The sequence below is a fragment of the Hyperolius riggenbachi genome, chromosome 6, assembly GCF_040937935.1.
Source record: "Hyperolius riggenbachi isolate aHypRig1 chromosome 6, aHypRig1.pri, whole genome shotgun sequence".
NCBI classification, from domain to species: Eukaryota; Metazoa; Chordata; class Amphibia; order Anura; family Hyperoliidae; genus Hyperolius; species Hyperolius riggenbachi.
Genome location: NC_090651.1, coordinates 151,167,647 through 151,191,251, shown reverse-complemented (window position 1 = coordinate 151,191,251; position 23,605 = coordinate 151,167,647). Strand labels below are relative to the sequence as shown.

Below are 23,605 nucleotides of genomic sequence, written 5' to 3'. Positions count from 1 at the left end.
AGTGTAATTCAGAGAAAATGAAATCGGTTGCCCAGTAGGGAAGGTCAGTGAAATGCAAATCATTGATGCATGATTATGCAAATTTTGTATGCAAATGTGTGAAGCTTGAAAATGGCCCAATCAAATTACACCTAAAGCTTTGTACACACTTTCAATTATGATTGGCTAATCATTGACCAATTTTACCACCTCCATATACTATAAAAATCAACAGATATTGAATACTCTGTGCAGATTGTATAGGTAAACCCTCATACTACACAGAGGTGGTAAAATTGGTCAGGGATTGGCCAATTATAATTGAAAGTGTGTACCAGGCTTTAATGGGATTTGATTGGCCCATTTTCAAGCCATTGCCCAGTGCTATCATTTAAAAACCTTCATTCATTGATCAGCTGGAACCTGATTGGTGGTTGTTTAGTATGATTATTTATTTTTTTCAGTGCTTTTCTTTATAGATCAACCCCTAGACATTTTAATAAGCTATAGAACAGTGGTTCTCTAATTGTCTTTGTGGAACATTGGTGAGTCACATGTTAGGTGATCTTTAATCCTGAGCTGTGCCTAGTCCATGCACCTTTGGTTCTTTTATGCTCTTCTGATTTTTCGGAGTGAAAAGACTTTTACAAAACCGCTACAGAGAACAGAGATGCACAGTTTAGGTACATTTATACACAATACATTTTGCAGAGAGCCATAAAACCTTTGAATATGACTGCAGTAGAATAAATACAGAAGAATATACTTGCAAATTTCCTTTCCTTGCCTCCTTTCTTATTTTGGAAGATAAATTGAGCTCCATTATCCTGGGAACACCCGATGCAATTCCCTATCCAATCGACGGGTGATCGGATGGGAAGTTGTACAGTGTGTACATGTCCAAACTGCGGGAATGTTTTTCTGATTTAATAACTTCGCAAAGTCGATACCTTTCTCGATTGGAAACCAGACATCTCCCGATTCCCGTTGATAGGATGGGAAGTTGCAACAGGTATTCCCAGTATTAGACTACTCCTCTCATGTGGCTACATGCTTCAGTTCATTATCTTATAGATTCTGATATTCTTATGTCACCAAGTTGTGTAAACAGGGTATCTGCTCCATCCAACATCACACTTACCGGGCACTTATCACTTTCCCCAACAATATCTTGCAGGTTCGATAACTGTTTGAATCTGCTAGAACTCAAACGATCTCCAATCGATTTTTCAGTGAAATCTATTGAATCAATCGGTCACACCAGATGGAATATATTGCCTGATCAGCGGCACATGGAACCGCGGTGGTAGCGGTGTTCAATTTGGGGACAACCGACACAGAGTTGACAGCAGGGCTAACTTCATATCAGGTGTCTTCTCTCCATGCCTCCGTGCTCCTTCCTGTGTCTTCTCTGCTGGGGTGCCTGTGTCACATGACACGGGCGCCCCAGGAGATAAGACCCACAGAGGAGCTCTGCCGCATGGAGAGAAGGCACAGTGAGAAGGCGCCTGCAGACGGGTGAGAGTTAGCTCCGCTGATAACATTTAGGAGGAGTAGATCTGGAGAGATGGGGGCCTGACAGGCAGCTGCACAGATTTTCAATAGATTTCATGCTGAAATGTATTGAAAATCAGTGTACAGTATGTCGGCATAAAATAGATCCTTTTCTGATCGGATGTGATGAGTGGGATGTATTTGATGGTGGATCTGGTGACACTGTCCCTGAAGAAGCTAGGTTTCCCTGTGAAACAGCTGTTAGGCCTGATTTTTTTTTTTCTTTGCATGTCGTGTCGTGTATTTTTGCTTTGTTGTTTGTGTGAGGAGCAAATAAAGGTGACTTTTTGAATGCAGACTGGTGCGAGGATCTCTCTGTTCCCTGGAATACAATTTGAATCTATACTCTAGAGCAGGGGTAGGGAACGTTGGCTCTCCAGCTGTTAAGGAACTACAAGTCCCACAATGCATTGCAGGAGTCTGACAGTCACACTCATGATTAATAAAGGCAAATGCATGCTGGGATTTGTAGTTTTATCACAGCTGGAGAGCCAAGGTTCCCTACCCCTGCTCTAGAGGCACAGTCATTCACACCCACTGCTCCTCTAATGTCAGACTTCTGGTGTTATGATCGCTGCTGCAGCAGGTATTGCTGGCAGTAGTAGTGCTGCTGAGGCAGTTCTGATCTCTTTCCATGCAAGCTGCATAGCTTTGTCTGCCTTTCCCTGCTGTCAGCTTGTGACTGATTATCATTCACCTGTGTGGGAATCTGCATGTCTGCTCCTATTGGATGACCTCAGTATAAAGATCTGCTTCCTGCAGGGTTTCCTTGGGCTATCATAGTTTCAGTGTAAGCTAGTCTTGCTGTTGCTCAGCCCCAGACCGTGTTTCTTGTTCTAAAGATACTTTGCTGGTTTTGCATCATATATTGGTTCATTGCCCATATATATGCATACCAGCACGTTTATTATTTTCCTTGTATTCGTGTTACGTTGATACATCAGTGACGCTGATATATACGTACACGAACTGTTTATATCCTGTGTGCAGTTAGTCAGCTTTCCAGCACGTTTTGGTGGTTGCGCGTATCGTGATCACCCGTGCTAAGCTAGTTATCCTGTTCCTGGTGCTGTTTGTGGATTGCGTTCATCTCTACGAGGAGATAACGAATCCTTCTGAATCCTGTCCTGTTACCGTTTGTGGATTGCATTCATCTCTGCGAAGAGATAGCGAATCCTTCTGAGTCCTGTTCCCTGTATCGTTCCAGTCCTAAGTCCGTGTTCCTGCTTATGTCATATATCGGTTCATTGCCGATATATACATATGTTAGTCAGACGTTACAAATAGTTTCATTGATAGCTGTAATTGTAATACGCTAGGAAATCATACTTATTGTATATTTATCTGTGTTACGTTCATCTATCTTGATCCTGCTATTTCCTGACTATCCTGTCCTGTCTTTGTGAGGCACGCCATCGCCGCAACGCATTGGCTGCCTCATTCCAGTCTGTGTTATTGTAGACGCTTGCTGTCACTAAGTAGTGGCTAGTTTAGCAAGCGTTCATTCTGTCTACCTGTCCTGATCTCCTCAGTTCTGGTTATGCGCTCAGCGCTATTTTGCGCTGAGACGTTATCACGAAAGTATTGTTTGTGGCTGTTTGGATCTGCACCGGCTCTGTGCGCCACAATCTCCTATTGGAGTCAGTCCTCTCCTCCACTAAACTGGGGATATCCTGATTCCTTGTGCTGGTGTGTATACTTCCTTCACGTCAGCTTATGCATCGCGTGCTGACCGTGGAGAATACACCACCAAGCCTAACATCTGGTCATGGTTGTGATTCTTTCTCTACACTGCATAAAACAGTGTTATGACTTATGCTGGGAATACATGATGAGATTTCTCAGTCGATTTATTGTCCGATCGATTTTCCGATCTTTTCTTATCAATTTCTATTCACTTCTATGAAAAAGCAATGTCGTAAATTATCTATCGAACCATCTATCTGCTGAAAAAACGTATGGTGTATTCCCAGCATTACATGCAAAGTGTTCCTTTATTTCAGCAGTATGCAGATTTTTATATAGCAAATACACATGATGATGTTCAAGAAAATTTCAGACTTGTTCTATTTTATGTACATGATCTTTTAAAAATAAATCCTTTTCATGGATTTAATGTAATACAGCTCAGAGTGCGGGAACATCCATTACTAGGACCGTACGTAGAAGAACTCTCTGTGTAAGTATTCATTCATATATTAAATGTAATGTAAATTACTTTTTTTTATTATTATTAACCATGCTATGAAGTATTTGCACCTTCCCATTTTTTTTTTCATGTTTGTTTTTCATACTTCTCTTTGTCTAATCACACTAATATTATAAATGTAAAAGTTTGGATGTTTGTTACTCAATCACACAACAATGGCTGAACAGATTTGAATGAAATTTGGCACACACATGGTAATTATCTGGAATAACATATACTTTTTATCCCCATAACCAAAAAGTGGGTGGAGACAAATACACATTTCACTGGGAAAATGTAAACTGCAGCCATTCTTACACTTTTAATGTCAGGGTTCTCAAACTTTGCACAGTTGTGTTAGAAATCACCTTTACTCCGGCACCAGCACCCCCTTAGAGGTGCACCTCACAGAATGTGAGCTGACTCGACTCTCCTCACAGCAAGCATTATAGGAGATAGAACTTCATTAGGCTTCCAAGTTGTTTATTCAGTAAACAGATATACAGATACTCATCTCTACATGTTGTTACATCTTAGCGAAGCAATCGTTCTTTAAGTTCATTTGCGTTACAAGCTCTTGACTAACATTCCTCCTGAATATTAGTCAGGTTATCTTCTTTCTATACTAAGTTGCGTCTAAACTAAATATATACAGCATACAAGATAAACCAACGAGACATAAATATATATAAGGAAAGGGTTCCAGCCAGTAGATAGAAAGCAAGAGTGCCCTCCGTAGGCAACTCATGACCTTGAATACTGACCAGGAAAGAGTTAACTGTGTCATCATCTGAACCCTCCCCCTAAACCTTGGATTGGTTCAGATCCCTTGTGATGTCATGATACACACCTACTTGATTAATATTCTATGAACCCCTTGACCTAGTTGCAAGGAATTTGATCTTGATTAAACATGGCTGTGTTTACTGTTCTTGTGGTGTACATGTTGAGGTCAGTGAGACCTGTGGCCTTGTCCATAGAACAGCTTCTTGGTATGTCCTAGTTCTGCTGACAGAACTGTAGAGTTTCTCTCTAAGAGAAAACCCCCTTAAAGGGCAAGTCTGCACCCCAAGCCTTTTTGACTAACTCAGTCCAAATCACTGAGGCCTACTTAAATTATAACAAGTTGGTCACTCGGTGACTGGGATTAATATTCATAAAAGTGGGTGGTGCCTACAAAAGCCAGTCAAAATTCACCTATTGATTTTCAAGGGGAATATTTAATTGCTGCCATTCTTGCTCTGTTAATGGCACAAGCCTCAAACCTGGTACAGTTGGTCATTTGACTGGGGTTCAAATTCAGAAAAGAGGGTAGAGCCACAGCCAATCAGATTTGTTTCATTTCAATGCAAATTATTGATGCCAAGGACCGCAAAAAACTCACAATCTGAGAAGATATATATAAAAAAAAAAAAAAAAAAATCTGATTTACCTACCTTGGGCTTCCTCCAGTCCCTGGAAGCCTATGTGTCACTTGCTGCAGCTCCGCTCCTAGCCAGTCTCTCGGGGTCCCCTCTGTAGCAGCCGCCAACCTGTACAAGCCTCTGCTGGACGGCAGCAGTCTGTGCAGAACGCGAGCGCACATTGGCCGCCGACCTGGCTGTATTGGAGGCTGCTAAAGAGGGGACCCTGGGAGACCGGCTTGTAGGGGTGCAGCGGCAGGGGACACATAGGCTTCCGGGGGATGGAGGAGGCCCCAAGTAAGTAGATCTTATTATTTTTATTATTAATCCCCCAAAGTTTCCAGGGGAACCAGATGTTTCCAGGACCAGAGCCCTTTTTTTTTTTTTGTTTTTTGTTTTTTTGTTTCTTATACCCATCCTGATTACTATGATTGTCTTGCAGTGATCAAGTGGTCAGGAGCCAATGAAAATGGCTCCTGACCAAGTTACAGAGCTCAGCCTCCGTAGACAGCTGAGTTCTCTGCCAGCGGTAGCGCGACATTGCGTGCCATGCTCTGGATGGGGAGGGGGTGCTAAAGCTATGCCGCATCAGGCTAGCAAGGTTACCTCCGAAAAGCATAAGTAAAAAAAACAAAAGGTTTTAGAGTTGCCTGGTCCAAATAATGGACTTGAATCCAGTTGAGATGCTCTGGCATAACCATAAAAAATGCAGTTTTATGCTCGTTAACCCTCCAATATGGCAGAAATAAAACAATTTATGCTAAGAGTGGGCCACAATTCCTCCCACAGTGATGTGAATGACTCATTGCCAGCTATCACAACCTCTTCATTGCTTCTGTTTCTTCTAAAGGTGGGCACTAACGATCCACTTTCTAGCGAAAAATCGTTCGAGCGATCAGATAATTTTGTTCCCTTAATAAATAAAATCCTCACTTAAATACTGCATTTTTTGTTTACTAGTGTTATCATTGTCTAATTAAATTTGTTTGATCTGAAGCATTAAAGTGTGGCAACTATGACTTAAAAAAAAAACGCAGGAAGGGGGCAAATAATTTTAATATTCTTTAATAGCATTGTGTTTGTGTTTGGATGAGTAATAAAAAATAGATTTTATTTACAGTATATTTGAATTGCAAGACATTAGATCACACATTTAAATTTGATATTTATATAAAACAAAATATCGGACTGCGCTAAAAACATTTTTTTTTTATTAAATATGAAATATCTAAAAAGCAGGAGCTCCTATAAAGGGTAACAATTTTTAGCAATAATACCCTTGTTAATTAGATCCACATAAAGATATAACAATCAAGCTACTGATAAAAGTGCATATAAGTAAATAAATGTTCAAACTATGAAGTTTTCTTGCATTGAAGAAATTCAATAAACGGCCGATGATTAGTGTCCTCTTAGAAGTAAATTCGTATTGGCCCTTCATTTATAATACCAGGATTCGTGCGTGGCTGAATGATAGTTAAATCTCAATCCTCATAGAAGTAATAGTACTGCGGGATAATATTTTTAGTGTCCCAGCGCTAGTGTCCTCATGTCCTGCTCCAAAGGTTCATGTTGTTGAAATTGCTAGTGTAATAGACAAATGTCCCAGACTTAATGCCCTAGATGTTCAGGACTCTATAATCACAGGATCCACTTCCTTGTGGTGTAATTTCTTAACACACCAATTCATATGTTAGAAAGCTATATTGCATTTAGCACTTATCTATTGGTTAGATGTCACCATATAGCGTTGCAGCATGATGCTGAATGTATAGCAGGGATGCCCCTGAGCGTATTTACTCACGGTCCTTCCGACCCTATTAGCAGATGGATCTGTAATGGAGCTGCTCAATCCCACTCGCACCGGCCGGTAGCCGAGTGGGAGAATCTTGACGTGCTCGGATGGTGTAGCAACGTCGGGCAGAACTGCCCGGCTCCACAGGTTGATGAGGCGCTGTCCTGTACTGGATTGCTACACGAGGTCCGTCTTCAGTGCATCGATTTCGGCGCTCCGCTCAGTGACCGCGCCTCCACCCACGTGATGTGTGACGTCACAACTGTTGAGCTAATCGCTGATGCGTTTTGGGAGGTCCGCCTCCCTTTCTCAAAGCCGGCTACGTAGGGTAGATATGATATGAATGGTTGACATGGCAATATGATGCAGAAGGCGGAGTCCTAGCTCCACATAAGAGGTGACGTCTAGGTTGCAAGACCACACCCTGATGAAACGTCCAATGCGGACGTGAAACGCGTCGGTGGGCGGAGCTGACGCGGCTGCGTGTCCTGCAGCACCCATTCACACACATGGATTACGGAACTCCGGCTTGGCGTCCTCCGCGGTGGAGTGAGCGGCTTAGTTGGAGCTGGCAGCACAATGCTTTTGAGCCATCCAAGCGGTTTGGACCCTATTGCATGCGGCAGCGGAGTTCCATTGATTGGTTGTCCATGAAAACAAAGTTGGGTGAGAGCTAATCCCTCATGTTATGAAATTGACGGCAGACATTACAAGTCCTTATGTCATCTACTGCGGACTGAACTGTTGGAAAATTGAGTCTTTAAAGGGGGGCCCCCCATAATTTAGCAACATGGCACATGTATGTGTGAGGAATGAGTGCGCGGACGGAAGTTGAGTGTGGCAGAATTCTATTGTCTGGCCAGATATAGTTCGCCTCTACATCCACCTAATCAAATACATATGATATAATTTGATAACGTAGTCTGCGCCAATATGCAATCCGATCATTGTTTTTATATGTGTGTTTTTTCTACTGTGATGAATTGTTATGTGGTATTTACATCTATGTGAGGCTTGGTGTCTCTCATGTATTTTTGTTATAATAAATGGCAACTTGGTATACTTTGTGAGGCTGCGTGACCATTGAATAACCAATTTGATATAAGCTTACTGTTTTGGTTAGCCTCCTCTCCATAGTGAGATATTAGTTCCAAGGAAGAGACTACGCTTATTTCCAATTTTTATTACGTAGGGTAGGAGGCTGGTTTTAAAGGCAGCTGCCAGCGCTCGTATCAGTTGTCTCAGCGACATGCAGTTCATCATACACATCATAGATATTAAAGGGAATAGTTTCACAAGCAGCTGACACCGCTCACATGAGTTATCACAATGGCATATTGTAAAAAGGGAGTTAAAAGTTTGTTTGAAAAACAAAGTCCTCGGGCGACAGTAAAATGTGGATTTTAAATTAAACGTTATTGATCTCCATAGATCAGGGGTGCCCACACTTTTTCGGCTCGCGAGCTACTTTAAAATTTGCCGAGGCCAGGAGATCTACCAACGTCCCAAATGCTAAGCACGCCCCCCCCCCCCCCCCCCCGACGTAGGTTAGCCAGGTGTATGTGCCTGCAGCATAGGTTGCGTGCCCTCAGTATAGGTTAGCCAGGTATATGGGCCCTCAGTATAGGTTAGCCAGGTATATGGGCCCTCAGTATAGGTTAGCCAGGTATATGGGCCCCCAGTGTCGGTTAGCCAGGCATATGGGCCCTTAGTGTCGGTTAGCCAGGCATATGGGCCCCCAGTGTAGGTTAGCCTGGCATTTGGGCCCCCAGTGTAGGTTAGCCAGGTGTAGGGGCCCCCAGTGTAGCTTATCCAGGTATAGGGGCCCTCAGTGTAGCTTAGCCAGGTATAGGAGCCCTCAGTGTAGCTTAGCCATGTATATGGGCCCCTAGTGTAGGTTAGCCAAGTATAGGAGCCCTCAGTGTAGCTTAGCCAGGTATAGGGGCCCTCAGTGTAGCTTAGCCAGGTATAGGGGCCCTCAGTGTAGCTTAGCCAGGTATAGGGGCCCTCAGTGTAGCTTAGCCAGGTATAGGGGCCCTCAGTGTAGCTTAGCCAAGTATAGGAGCCCTCAGTGTAGCTTAGCCAGGTATAGGGGCCCTCAGTGTAGCTTAGCCAGGTATAGGAGCCCTCAGTGTAGCTTAGCCAGGTATAGGGGCCCTCAGTGTAGCTTAGCCAGGTATAGGGGCCCTCAGTGTAGCTTAGCCAAGTATAGGAGCCCTCAGTGTAGCTTAGCCAGGTATAGGGGCCCTCAGTGTAGCTTAGCCAAGTATAGGAGCCCTCAGTGTAGCTTAGCCAGGTATAGGGGCCCTCAGTGTAGCTTAGCCAAGTATAGGAGCCCTCAGTGTAGCTTAGCCTGGCATTTGGGCCCCCAGTGTAGGTTAGCCAGGTGTAGGGGCCCCCAGTGTAGCTTATCCAGGTATAGGGGCCCTCAGTGTAGCTTAGCCAGGTATAGGAGCCCTCAGTGTAGCTTAGCCATGTATATGGGCCCCTAGTGTAGGTTAGCCAAGTATAGGAGCCCTCAGTGTAGCTTAGCCAGGTATAGGGGCCCTCAGTGTAGCTTAGCCAGGTATAGGGGCCCTCAGTGTAGCTTAGCCAGGTATAGGGGCCCTCAGTGTAGCTTAGCCAGGTATAGGGGCCCTCAGTGTAGCTTAGCCAGGTATATGGGCCCTCAGTGTAGCTTACCCAAGTATAGGAGCCCTCAGTGTAGCTTAGCCAGGTATAGGGGCCCTCAGTGTAGCTTAGCCAGGTATAGGGGCCCTCAGTGTAGCTTAGCCAGGTATAGGGGCCCTCAGTATAGGTTAGCCAGGTATATGGGCCCCCAGTGTCGGTTAGCCAGGCATATGGGCCCTTAGTGTCGGTTAGCCAGGCATATGGGCCCCCAGTGTAGGTTAGCCTGGCATTTGGGCCCCCAGTGTAGGTTAGCCAGGTGTAGGGGCCCCCAGTGTAGCTTATCCAGGTATAGGGGCCCTCAGTGTAGCTTAGCCAGGTATAGGAGCCCTCAGTGTAGCTTAGCCATGTATATGGGCCCCTAGTGTAGGTTAGCCAAGTATAGGAGCCCTCAGTGTAGGTTAGCCAGGTATAGGGGCCCTCAGTGTAGCTTAGCCAAGTATAGGAGCCCTCAGTGTAGCTTAGCCAGGTATAGGGGCCCTCAGTGTAGCTTAGCCAGGTATAGGGGCCCTCAGTGTAGCTTAGCCAGGTATATGGGCCCTCAGTGTAGCTTACCCAAGTATAGGAGCCCTCAGTGTAGCTTAGCCAGGTATAGGGGCCCTCAGTGTAGCTTAGCCAGGTATAGGGGCCCTCAGTGTAGCTTAGCCAGGTATAGGGGCCCTCAGTGTAGCTTAGCCAAGTATAGGAGCCCTCAGTGTAGCTTAGCCAGGTATAGGGGCCCTCAGTGTAGCTTAGCCAAGTATAGGAGCCCTCAGTGTAGCTTAGCCAGGTATAGGGGCCCTCAGTGTAGCTTAGCCAAGTATAGGAGCCCTCAGTGTAGCTTAGCCTGGCATTTGGGCCCCCAGTGTAGGTTAGCCAGGTGTAGGGGCCCCCAGTGTAGCTTATCCAGGTATAGGGGCCCTCAGTGTAGCTTAGCCAGGTATAGGAGCCCTCAGTGTAGCTTAGCCATGTATATGGGCCCCTAGTGTAGGTTAGCCAAGTATAGGAGCCCTCAGTGTAGCTTAGCCAGGTATAGGGGCCCTCAGTGTAGCTTAGCCAGGTATAGGGGCCCTCAGTGTAGCTTAGCCAGGTATAGGGGCCCTCAGTGTAGCTTAGCCAGGTATAGGGGCCCTCAGTGTAGCTTAGCCAGGTATATGGGCCCTCAGTGTAGCTTACCCAAGTATAGGAGCCCTCAGTGTAGCTTAGCCAGGTATAGGGGCCCTCAGTGTAGCTTAGCCAGGTATAGGGGCCCTCAGTGTAGCTTAGCCAGGTATAGGGGCCCTCAGTGTAGCTTAGCCAAGTATAGGAGCCCTCAGTGTAGCTTAGCCAGGTATAGGGGCCCTCAGTGTAGCTTAGCCAAGTATAGGAGCCCTCAGTGTAGCTTAGCCAGGTATAGGGGCCCTCAGTGTAGCTTAGCCAGGTATAGGGGCCCTCAGTGTAGCTTAGCCAAGTATAGGAGCCCTCAGTGTAGCTTAGCCAGGTATAGGGGCCCTCAGTGTAGCTTAGCCAGGTTTATGTACCTGCAGCGTAGGTTAGCCAGGGTCCTCTGGACTCCTGGGACCTCTGGCAGGCAGTCCGCTGGCCAATAAGAATGTCGTTGGGGAGAAGACGGCAAGACGCGGCGAGGAGAGAGGGAGGAGAGAGGCGGCGCAGCCGCTACGTCATGGCTGGGGGCGGCGCCGGCCTCAACCATGACGTAGCGGCCGCGCCGCCTCTCTCCTCCCTCTCTGCTCGCCGCATCTTCTGCCCTGCATTCTTATTGGCCGGCAGCTAAACATGCTGCTGGCCGCAAAATTGAATGAGATACCAAGAAGGCGGTCGCGATCTACCGGTAGATCGCGATCGACCTACTGGGCAGCCCTGCCATAGATGTTCAAAAATCAATAAGGTACAGTTCTTTGGTACATTAAAATCAGTTACAAAAGATATATAAAAACAGAATGATTAAATTGCTGTGTAATTTGTATGTATATGGAATCTATTGTTTGTAGTAGTCTTCTTTGAGAGTATGTATGTGTGTATATGTGCCTGTATGTAGAGAGAGAGAGTGTGTGTATATATACCGGTATGTATGTATATATGTATATGTATATGTGTGTATATATATATATATGTATGTATGTGTGTATGTGTGTATGTGTGTATGTGTGTATGTGTGTATGTGTGTATGTATATATATCTCATCAGTATTCCTACTGTTCTGCCTTCTGATTGGACCAGCAATAATGCTATGATTTAACTTTCGAGTCTTCAACTACATATGGTTAATATCATGAACAAAGCATCCTTTCCTAGCTAATAATAATTTAGGGTTGAATCACGTCACACAACAACCAGCTGTTGACTATGTAACCAAGATACAATTTCCGCAACCAGAAGCCTAGCTTGACAGAGATCCATTTCCTACACTTCTAATGATGATTGGTCTTGACATTTGTGACCTTAAATTCCACAAGAAATGGAGACCGAGAGCCCAATATAGTGTAGTATATTATGTATAAATGGAAGAAATATAAATCGTAAGTATTATACTTACAAACCTGGGTTGCTCTTAGGTAACCCCTGTATATGCAGGTGGGGAGATTAGGCCTGTCCCCACTCAGGACTAAGATGTCGCTCTCTGTAGACGGAAGAAAGGAGGGTGTGTCACCCTTCCACCAAGGGTGGACAACTTTATGTGCAAAGATACAGAGGCGCCAATAGGATAAAATAAGATAAAATGTTTAAAACGGTTTAGGTGGCGGTGGTGGACCGTCCACACACAAACAGACCAAATTGCTGTTGATTGTAGAAAAATAGTTTATTCACATACTCCTACATAAAAGTGCTACACTTTGCACTTTTCTGTAGGAGTATGTGAATAAACTATTTTTCTACAATCAACAGCAATTTGGTCTGTTTGTGTGTGGACGGTCCACCACCGCCACCTAAACCGTTTTAAACATTTTATCTTATTTTATCCTATTGGCGCCTCTGTATCTTTGCACTTAAATTCCACAAGGAAAGGAACACAAGCTCAGCAGACCTTTAGGCTACTTTCCCACCAGGACGTTGCGTTTTAGGGGACGTTATGGTCGCATAACGTGCCCCTAACGCAATGCCTGGTGGTGTTGGATGTGGACGTCAGAGCGAGCCACGTTGTGCAGCTCACTCTGGCGTCCTTGATGCCGTGATGCGTACTCTTGGACGCATGCGGCATCACGTGGTCCCGCCAGCCCATCGCCGCACAGAGCGTCACAAAGTGCAGGGAATATTAATTAGCCATGTGCCTGGCCGCTCTCCCTTCCTCCCCAACATTACTGAGCATGTGCAAGCAGTCTAACGCGGCTTAGCCACATATAAAGTACTGCATGCAGTACGTTGTCTTGACGTCTTGCGTTACAATGTAACGCAACGTGGGCACTGTGAACAGCCCATTGATTTTTCATTACTGTGCGGTGGGCTGCGTTACAGGCTGCTCTAACGTGCGCCTGTAGCGTCTTACTGTGAAAGCAGCCTTAAATGTTCATTCTAAACCTTAGCATTATATACTGTATATCTATTAACCAATATTGTATAATTATCACTATATTAAACAATAGCTTTTATATCTCAATCTCATGACATCGTACTGATATCATTTCTCATCTGGCAGGGCCAAATGTAGAAATCAAAATCCGTCAATGATATATCATTTGATTAAAATCTCAAAACATTCAACATATAACACATACACACCATGGATGTTAAAAGGCATACAATTACAATTCCAGATCTTTATTTAATCCATGCGGTATAAGAGTGTTTAATTTAAAAAGCCATAAAGTTTCCTGTCTAGACATTTTTTTTTTTGTATGTAGTCTCCACTTCTCCAGGGTTTTTTCACTTGTTCAATCACACAGAACCTAGAGCCTTTTAACCTTCCTGGCGGTAATCCCGAACGTAGTTCGGGGTAAGCCGCGCAGGAGGTTTTCTCCGGCCCTGCTGGGCCGATTTTCTTTTCTTTTTTTTTTTTTTTTTTGCTGGACGCAGCTAGCACTTTGCTAGCTGTGCCAGCACACCGATCGCCGCTGCCCCTCGCCCGATCGCCGCTATCCGTTGCGGCGCGCAACCCCCCCCCCCCGACCCCGTGCGCTGCCTGGCCAATCAGTGCCAGGCAGCACCGAGGGGTGGATCGGGACTCCCAATGACGTCACGACGTCGGTGACGTCATCCCGCCCTGTCGCCATGGCGACGGGGGAAGCCCTCCAGGAAATCCCGTTCTTTGAACGGGATTTCCTGATCGGAGATCGCCGAAGGCGATCGAAGCGGGGGGATGCCGCTGAGCAGCGGCTATCATGTAGCGAGCCCTGGGCACAATTAACGATTGTCATTAAATTTGATATTTGTTTAGCAATTCACCTATTTGATTGACAACCATTATGGAGTGTGTAAAGACAATTAGTCAACAAGGCTTCTCTTTTAAAGTTATGCTGGGAATACACGGTTGGTTTCTGCCGTGCGTTTCTGCTCTCGATTGTTTTTGCCGCTCGATTCTGCAGTCGGTTCTCTTATCTTCTGCTCGTCTTTCTTATCTTTTTTCCATTCACTTCTATCATAAATCGAGCAGCGAAAGGATCGAAAGGGAGATTGGACATGTCGGAAATTATCTATCGAACCATCTAATCACCTAAAAAACTAACCGTGTATTCCCAGCAGTAGAGACTCCTTTACTATAACAATAAAGTTACATTCTCCTGCACTCAGAATATTACCAGACAGAGATGCATGCTTACCACCAAATATTAGCTTTTATTTATGTTTTTTGTTTTACAGTCATTTTTCTTTGTGTATGTGTATTGCTAAGTACAATAAATAAATTAAAAAAATATAAGTGTCCTAATTTGCTTTAGTATTCGATTTGTTGATTTTGAGCATTTCAAAGCTATGCTACCAATTTCATAAAATAACAAAATTGGCCCTATTATGATTGTTAATTTAATATTTGATCCTTTTATTTTAGAAATGTAGTGTCTTCCTTTCAAGATATCCAGGTGAGATGCCACAATTTTTTTTGCACTTTGGCCCATATGCAATTAACTTTTTCACCTGAGTTTTCTCCTAGGTGATATTTTTAAACTTTTCAATAACATTAAGCAACCAGTTAGCAAGAAAATGCTAAAAATGATTTTGATAATACTTTTTCACCTACTTTTTGGTACTTTTTCAATTACAAAATGCTGAAAATCTATTTTAAAAAGACTTTGATAAATGTATCTCCTAGGAGAAAACTCAGGTGAAAGAGTGAATTGCATATGGGCCCATTGCAGTATTTTCTCCCTTTAATGGCTTTTGAATGCAACTGAGACATTTGTAAAGCAAACTATGTTCACTTGGAAGTAGTATTTCCCATGGAACACAGAGTTTTCATTATTCAGAGCTATCTTTTCAGATGCTGGTTATCTCTAGCTCTGCCTGATTCTGATCATGTTAAAGGGAACCTAAACTGAGACGGATGTGGATTTTTCCTTTTAAATGAATACCAGTTGCCTGACTCTCCTGCTGATCCTGTGTGTCTAATACTTTTAGCCACAGCCCCTCAACCAGCATGCAGATCAGGTGTTCTGACTGAAGTCAGATTGGATTAGCTGCATGCTTGTTTCACGTGTGAGATCCAGATACTACTGCTGCAAATTGATCAGCAGCAGAGTCAGGCAACTGGTATTGTTTAAAAGGAAACCTCCATATCCCTCTGTTTAGGCTCCCTTTAGGCTTCTTGCACACCAAGACGTTGCATTAGGTGCCACGTTAAGGTCGCATAACGTGCACCTAACACAATGTATGGTGCTGCAAGAGCCGACGGTAGAGAGAGACTCGTTAGGCGGCTCGATTCCTATAATGTCTCCCAGAGTGGCGCTGATTGGCCAGCGGGACCACGTGATGCGGAGCGAGACACTCCGCATCACGTGGTCCCGCCGGCCAATCAGCGCCCGCCAGTGCAGTGAATATTAAGTAGCCATGTGCGCGGCTACTGTAGCTGGCTCTCCCCGCCTCCTCTCCGCCCTCCACTGCGCATGTGCAAACAGTCTAACGCGGCTATAGCCGCTCCAACGCCGTAGCATGCTGCACTTTGCGCGGAACGTGCAGCGTTACATGTAACACAACGTGGGCTGTGTGAACAGCCCACTTGTGTTACATTGCTGTGCGTTGGGGGAGCGCTACAGGCGCACTAACGTGCGCCTGTAACGTCTTGGTGTGTAAGCAGCCTTAAAGTACTATGCTAACATTTTGTTTTAATGCGTGGAACATGTCAAATTTCAATGCACTAAGTTTTGCCTGTTGCACTTTAAATTATTACATTACTTGGCTTGCAAAATTGTGCTCTTCTGTGTTTGTCAGGTGCAGCTTGAGTAGACTTAAAGTGGATCCGAGATGAACTTTTACTCATTGCATAATTGTGTTCCTTTCCTATTGTTTATAGGGCATTCCTCAAGCCAAATACTTTTTTGTTTTAATACTCTTATTCCCTATAAACTAAACAAGCCTCACCCACAGATTTTCAGAGAGCCAAGGCATTTTCAGACAGTAGCAAGGGCTCCTGGGAGCTCAGTCTGGGCAGGAGGAGGGGGAGGTATTACTAGCCAGAGATTTCAGAGGCAGAGGGGAGGAGGGAGAAGGAGGAGGATTTTTTTCACAGGCTGAGTGCTCAAGATGCAGATAAGCTGGCCTGTTTTTAATGTTTACTAACAACATGGCTGCTGTCATTGTATCACAGGAAGAAATAATCATCAAACTATCTAAACTTTAGATAAGATATATAGACAAGTTACTTGTTATAGTTAGTCTTTCATCTCGGATCCGCTTTAACAGTCTGTGTACACCCCATCACCATATGAGGGGGGGGGGGGGGGGAATGAGCTGGTGTGGAGATATTAACTCTTTGTGGAAAACACTTCAACTCTGCAGTCTCATCAGTGAATATATTTTTCCTTCCTGTTTTTTTTTGTTTTGTTTTTTTTTGTTCAACAATGTGGCTTATTGAATTGTAACGTGGAACAGTACACAATTACAATTACCACATTAGGTTGAATTTGATTAGTAATTAATGAAATGGTTTGCAAATATGAGACCTCACACAAATGATAGACTTGGGCGACCATGAATAGAACCAGTGCACCATAAGAAATGTATAACAGATGTGAGGAACACCAAGGGTAGTAGATGAGACCTTATGCCCATTGGCTCATAAGGCGCCTTGGTCCGAGGTGAAGGATCAGCAGTACAGTTGCATTGTTTAACAGGAAATAAATATGGTCTCCATAGCCCTTTTATTTGATATGTCTTTTAAATATAGAGGAGTAGAGATGGTCAATGAGAGGCAAATTAGTTTGAGTTCATGAAGAATTATGCTAAAACAGAGAAACCGAGAGCCCAATATAGTGTAGTATGTATTGGATCAGGGAGAATTAGTGTGGAGTAAGTATTATACTTACAAACATGGGTTACCGTTTAGGCAACCACTATATAGGCAGGTGGGGAGATTAGACCTGTCCCCACTCAGGATTAAGATGTCGCTCTCTGAAGAAGGAAAGGAGGGTTTGTCACCCTTCCAACCACCAAGGGTGGATAGCTTGACAAGTAGATGTACAGAGGCGCCAGAAGGATAAAATATGCTAAAATGTTTAAAATATTCGGGTGGCGGCGGTGGACCGGCCACTCAGAAATAGACTCGATGCTGTACAGAGGCGCTATTCGTGACCTTGAGACTGTACTGTGTACTCCTGTCTGTTTATTGCCTGAGGAAGCGGGAATATACCCATGAAACGCGTTGCGGTTCTGTTCATGGAGTATGTGAATAAATTGTCTTTATCTTAAGCGACAGCATCGAGTCTATTTCTGAGTGGCCGGTCCACCGCCGCCACCCGAATATTTTAAACATTTTAGCATATTTTATCCTTTTGGCGCCTCTGTACATCTACATGAAGAATTATGCAATTGTTTATGCAACTTGAAAATAGGCCAGTCATATTCTGCCACTGCATGATTTGATTGGTTCACTTTCAAGCTGCATAAATTTGCATAATTCTCCACAAACTTGAACTAATTTGCCTCTCACTGATCATCCCTACAGAGGTGTCATAAGAACCAGAAACTGAGGAGTCTGAGTCGAAGGATTTACTTTATCTTCTAACTCCACAGCCCTGGGACATTTGAACTTGCTGTATTTTTTTTTTTCATTACAATTTAAATTTATTAGGAGACAGAAATTTATTAGGAGTTGGTACATTTTTTGTCGACCCAACTCCATAGCCCTGATATCCTTCACTAGACCTACACAGACCATACTTGCTGCACTTTTTTTTTTTTTTTTTTCCCCCCCCCCAAGGTCTGTCTGCTCCTATAGAGCTTTCAAACTGTATATCATAAAGAACAATTTTGTTTCTCGTTTCAAAGTAGCTATGGGAGATTGTGACACTGCATGTTTTATTATTTTACTGCTTTATGGTCTTTACTGTCATGCCTACCATGTTTTAAATGTCCAGGTCATTACGTCTTGCTATATTTTCAGAGTTGGCTGGAGTTGGGTAACAAGCAGAGAGCAACTGCTGCTACTGGAATGAATGACAAAAGTTCCAGATCTCATTCTGTGTTTACTCTCACCATGACCCAGACCAAGGTAAAGAAGTTCTGTTAGAGATTGTAGGTGGAATGTTCTCTTATATTCATAAAATGCACCAGGTCTCTAAATATGATCAAGCTAGCTATGATGGCAAAATGTTGGCACCTGGTGTAGTTACTTGTGTTAATTCTGTAATTTGGAGAACATGAAGCCAAGGCATGTGCTATTCGTGAGAATCCCGGTTTCTCCTGGTTCTGTCTTCTAATGATCCTGTCACAGGCATAAATGTTTTTTCCAGAAAGGCTAGACTGGACCTCTCTGAAATGCTTCTCTCTCATCTCTTTTCCCTGTCTGATCACTGGCACCCTCTGTCACCCCGGTTTACGTGTATGTGATTACATTGTGGGGAATTGGAAGGTCTGCAGGTACTTCCATCGTAATCTTTTCAACAGTGTGTGCAATCCTAGTGAGGCAGGGCTCAATGCGCATTATATGGGGGGGGGGGGGAGTTAAAATTTAATTTCTAACCAGTGGTTGCTTGTAATTGGGAATATTGTATGTGTCTACTTTTTGTGGATAGTTTGGTTAAAGGGGCACTATTGCGAATTCCCTGGATTTTTGTCCCTTTAACATAGATATGTGTAAGTGGAGCAATGTTATTGCCACTTATTGTGATTGATCAAAAGGATTTTATACATTGCCACTAACCATTTATAGCTAGTGAGTCACGTCGGAAGGTTTACCTTTCTGACGCGACTTAGCATAATCCATTCTGCAGTAGGAGGCATCTGTAGTTGTAGATACTGCAGCTGTTACATCCCCCCCTCTGGTCAGCCCAGCTAAGTTTGGTCCAACTTGTAACTGAACTATCGTGCAGTTACGGAGTTCTGTGTATGCTGCAGCCGCCGTACGGGTCTATAGTTACATGCTGCCCGCTGAGGACCTCTTATTTGCAGCTGGCACAGTGACGGACACCTATTGGTGTCCGTTGCTGTGGTAACCAGCAATCGGCTTTCTAATTGCGCAAGCCAGCGGCGGCATCAGTGAGCAGACACAAACGTGTATATGCTCACTGATGCCGCGGCTGGCTTGCGCAATTAGAAAGCCGATTGCTGGTTACCACAGCAACAGACACCAATAGGTGTCCGTCACTGTGCCAGCTGCAAATAAGAGGTCCTCAGCGGGCAGCATGTAACTATAGACCCGTACGGCGGCTGCAACGTACACAGAACTCTGTAACTGCACGATAGTTCAGTTTACAAGTTTGACCAAACTTAGCTGGGCTGACCAGAGGGGGGGATGTAACAGCTGCAGTTTCTACAACTACAGATGCCTCCTACTGCAGAATGGATTATGCTAAGTCGCGTCAGAAAGGTAAACCTTCCGACGTGACTCACTAGCTGTAAATGGTCAGTGGCAATGTATAAAATCCTTTTGATCAGTCACAATAAGTGGCAATAACATTGCTCCACTTACACATATCTATGTTAAAGGGACTAAAATCCAGGGAATTCGCAATAGTGCCCCTTTAAGTATAAGTATATGTTCTTCCATAGACTGAAGTTGTGGATGGAGAAGAACATGATCACCGAATTACCAGTCGGATCAACCTGGTAGATCTTGCTGGAAGTGAGAGATGTGCATCTGCAAAGACTAATGGAGACCGTCTCAAGGTGTGCACTTCAGTTTTAGAACTTACAGTTCAGAGAAAATGTTTTAATTGAAAAGTGAACTTTTGGCTTCAAATGTGTCTGAGTAACCTAGAACAAGCATGCACAATATTTGAGTACAGCCAGAACACCTCCTCTGCACACTTGTCAGTGATTCAATGTAGTAAATTCAGAGGGTCAGCACAAGAGGTCATTTTCAAAAAGAACTTAGCAGTGGTTGCTTCTATATTCCTCCTACTTCAGATTTCCTTGGGCTCATTCACACTAGTCAGTGAGTTAGTAGCAAAAAAAATTTCTGTACTGTGTTAGCCAAACAAATTATGTAGGTAGAAAAAATAAAGTCTTGTAAAAGTAATACTTTTTAATGGCTAACTGATAAAGTTAAATGATGCAAGCTTTCAGGGATCTAGTCCCCTTCTTTGGTCATATTTCCAGATGTTAGCTGAAGTAAAACACAGATGCAGGTAAATAGTAAAGGGCCCGTTTCCACTACACACAGTGCAATGTGGCTACATAGCCAAACTGAAACCAAAGCACGTCAATGGAACAGTTTGTATTGCGTGCTGGTTATGCGGAGCAGTCAGAGAATCTGCAGCATGCTACAGATTCTCGCATGGCCACATCTGCCCCATCTCCGTTCACGGGGAATGCGGAAGTGACGCGAATGGGAGTGTAAGTGATGCATAGCTGCATCGTATCCCTTCACCTCCCATTCTCAAATGGAAATGGGCCCTAAACACGAAGATGACAGTTGTGCTGGTAACACAGTAACTGCTAAACAGTAACCAGCCCAACTGTCATCTTCGTGTTTACTATTTACCTGCATCAGTGTTTTACGTAAACTAATATCTGGAAATATGGCCGAAGAAGGGGACTAGATCCCAGAAAGCTTGCATCACTTAACCTTATTAGTTAGCCATTAAAAGGTATTTACTTTTACAAGACTTTATTTTTTCTACCCACATAGTCGGTGAGCTTTGAAATGCATGAAAATGCATAAATAACATCTCGTAGAACACGGTTATAAAACATTATATGTAAGAATCTCAGGCGACTTGATAAAGTCTGTGCTGTACACAAGAGATCAATAAAGTTTACATTCTGCCCATTCAAAACAGTGTTGCAGGGAGTTTGTGGCAAGATAGGCTAAATCGGGAATGTCCAAAGTCCGGCCTGGTGGCCAAATGTGGCTTGCCAAGCCTTTTCAGGTGACCCCTGAAGCTCTCTACATTTGTTAATTCTAAGTGGCCTGCAGGCTCTAGCTGTGAGAAGCCGCATGCAGGGTCGACCTTTTATCACCACTCTGCCTCCCTCCTTTTTTTTTTTTTTTTTTTTCACCTGTAGGCTATCAGCCCCCACTGTAGCAGTAGAAGCCACCAATTTACCAGCCACCACTATGCCAGAATCAGTAACAGCCACTGATTAGCAGCTGCCACTGTGCCACTAGCACTATGCCTGCATACTGAAAGGGACATGCTAACTGCACACGGTATATGGCAAAACTAGGGAAAAAAACAAATAAAAAAAAAACCGCGTAACAGCACGAGTTAGCTGCTCTTAGGGCCCTTTTCCACTAGAGCGATTGTGATTGCTGAATCGCAAAATCGCAAATCGCTAGTGATTTTTAAATCGCTAGAGTTGTTACTTTATCATAGAAATCACGAGAAGTATTTTCCACTACAGTGATTCGATTTGGAAATCGCTAATCGCAATCGCTTGCTTTTTTTTTTTTTTTACAATAATGCAATGCAAATGAAAATCACAAATCGCAAGCGCATAACAGAATTAATGAAAAATTGCGATTGCTAGTGGAAAAGGGCCCTAACACTGTCTGTCAAGTGACAGACTGCCTATTGGGCCAATCAGAGTGCGGGGATCAGGTCCTTTAATGTGACTGGAACCGCTGGGGCTCAGGGCATGAGGAGTAGAGCCGATGTTAATTGCTAGCATTCCCTATGCTGCAATTCAGCAGCATAGCGTGCGCAGAGTGCCCGCTCCCTGATTATGCTGCCAATAGCATGCAGGTACGCTAAATTAAGGCCCTCTGATTCACTAGTACGCGTAACAGCAGCTAATTCATTCTGTTACACAGTTCTAAGCTTAGCGAATCAAGCGCCTAGTTTCTTTTTGGAGTCCCAAAATGTGCTTTCAGACAACCATGTGAGAATGTTTTTTTTTTTAAAGAGAACCCGAGGCGGGGTTCTTCCATCGCAATCCCCATACAGAGGCCCGGTCTACCTATAGAGCCCAGCCTCTGTTGCTATTTAGTTTCCTCCAAAGCCCCCCCTGCGTGCTGTCAGACCCCATAAAACACAGCCGCGCTGACGACACGCAGCGTGTCGCAGCCGGCTGTGTTTATCTCACTATCTCACTAATGTCAGTCTCCGCGCTCCCCCGCCTCCTGAATCGCTCCGGTCCCCGCCCACGTCCCTTCCCTCCCCGCCGATTGGAGGAAAGGGACGCGGGCGGGGACCGGAGCGATTCAGGAGGCGGGGGAGCAGCAGAGACTGACGTTAGTGAGGTAAACACAGCCGCATAGCGCGGCTGTGTTTTATGGGGTCTGGCTGAGCGCAGGGGGGGCTTTGGAGGAAACTAACTAGCAACAGAGGCTGGGCTTCTATAGACAGACCCAGCCTCTGTATGCAGATTGCGATGGAAGAACCCTGCCTCGGGTGTTCTTTAAGCAAGAGGGAAAGTTATGTTTGTGTTCTTGTTTGCAGAATTGGAGGAGTGCTTATGCTGTATGTGTTTACATTTTTGCCCATACTTATTGCAAAAATGTAAAACGTGTGTAGTGACAAAGGGCCGTAAAGATTAATTACGGTGTCAAATATTGATTGCACGTTTCTCATTTACTGAAGTATGTCTTTGCTTGAACCTTATGTAGCTGTATATAATAGCAAAAGTTCTTTTTAATGTACGCAGGAAGGCATCAGTATCAATAAATCTCTGCTGACTTTGGGAAAAGTGATTTCTGCACTTTCTGAGAGCTCACAGTTGAAGAAAAAGGTTTTTATACCATACAGGGAGTCTGTTCTTACATGGTGAGTGAATACTTACTGGGAGTCAGCCTAATAAGTTCTATTTTTGCTTTTTCTAATTTAATCTTTTAAATTGTCTAGCATTACTGAGCATATAGTAAACTGTCCTTTTATCGGCTATCCCCTGTAGTTGTACTTTTAAAGGTTAGCATGCAGATCAGATGTTTCTGACTGAAATCTGAATGAATTAGCTGCATGCTTTTTTCAGGTGTGTGATTCAGGCACTACTGCATCCAAAGAGATCAGCGGGAATGCCAGGCAACTGGTATTGTTTAAAAGGAAATAAATATGGCAGCCACCATATCCTTTTCTGTCATAAACACACAGATAGAAGGTAGAGTGGTCGGCTCCACAGTTAGGGCATGAGGGTCAACTCCAGAAGCACTCTGAGCCTGTAACCCACCCTACACAGACATGGCGTGCTCCGACAGGGAAGTCAAGCAATCACTTAAGCATGCAATGTAGAAAATAGTCATCATTGCCAATAGTGTGTTTATTGGTAGCTCATGTCAATAAATGTACATGAAATTGGAGTAAGCCTGTTGGCTATAAGTTCATACCAGTGTGGATGTTGCTGCGGTGGGTTCTCATGAGCCTAACGGCCGTTTCGCATGTAGCGCTTCTTCCAAGGCCAATCAGTATGAACTTATAGCCAATAGGCTCACTCCAATTTCATGTCCTTTTATTGACATGAGCTACCAATAAACACTAGATTAGCAGTGCGGACCATTTTTTAAATTGCATGCTTAAC

At 44.1% G+C, this 23,605-nt stretch overlaps 1 protein-coding gene across 1 annotated transcript in view; it reads left to right on the top strand.

Annotated features, from left to right (window-relative positions):
- The window catches only part of KIF14 (kinesin family member 14), a 101,773-nt gene that overhangs the window by 15,026 nt on the left and 63,142 nt on the right, over positions 1–23,605 (top strand). Inside the window, 5 exon segments of the mRNA XM_068240083.1 lie at positions 3,660–3,712; positions 14,547–14,577; positions 18,093–18,200; positions 19,700–19,816; positions 22,739–22,857. Of these exon segments, the coding sequence (XP_068096184.1) occupies positions 3,660–3,712; positions 14,547–14,577; positions 18,093–18,200; positions 19,700–19,816; positions 22,739–22,857 (428 nt within the window).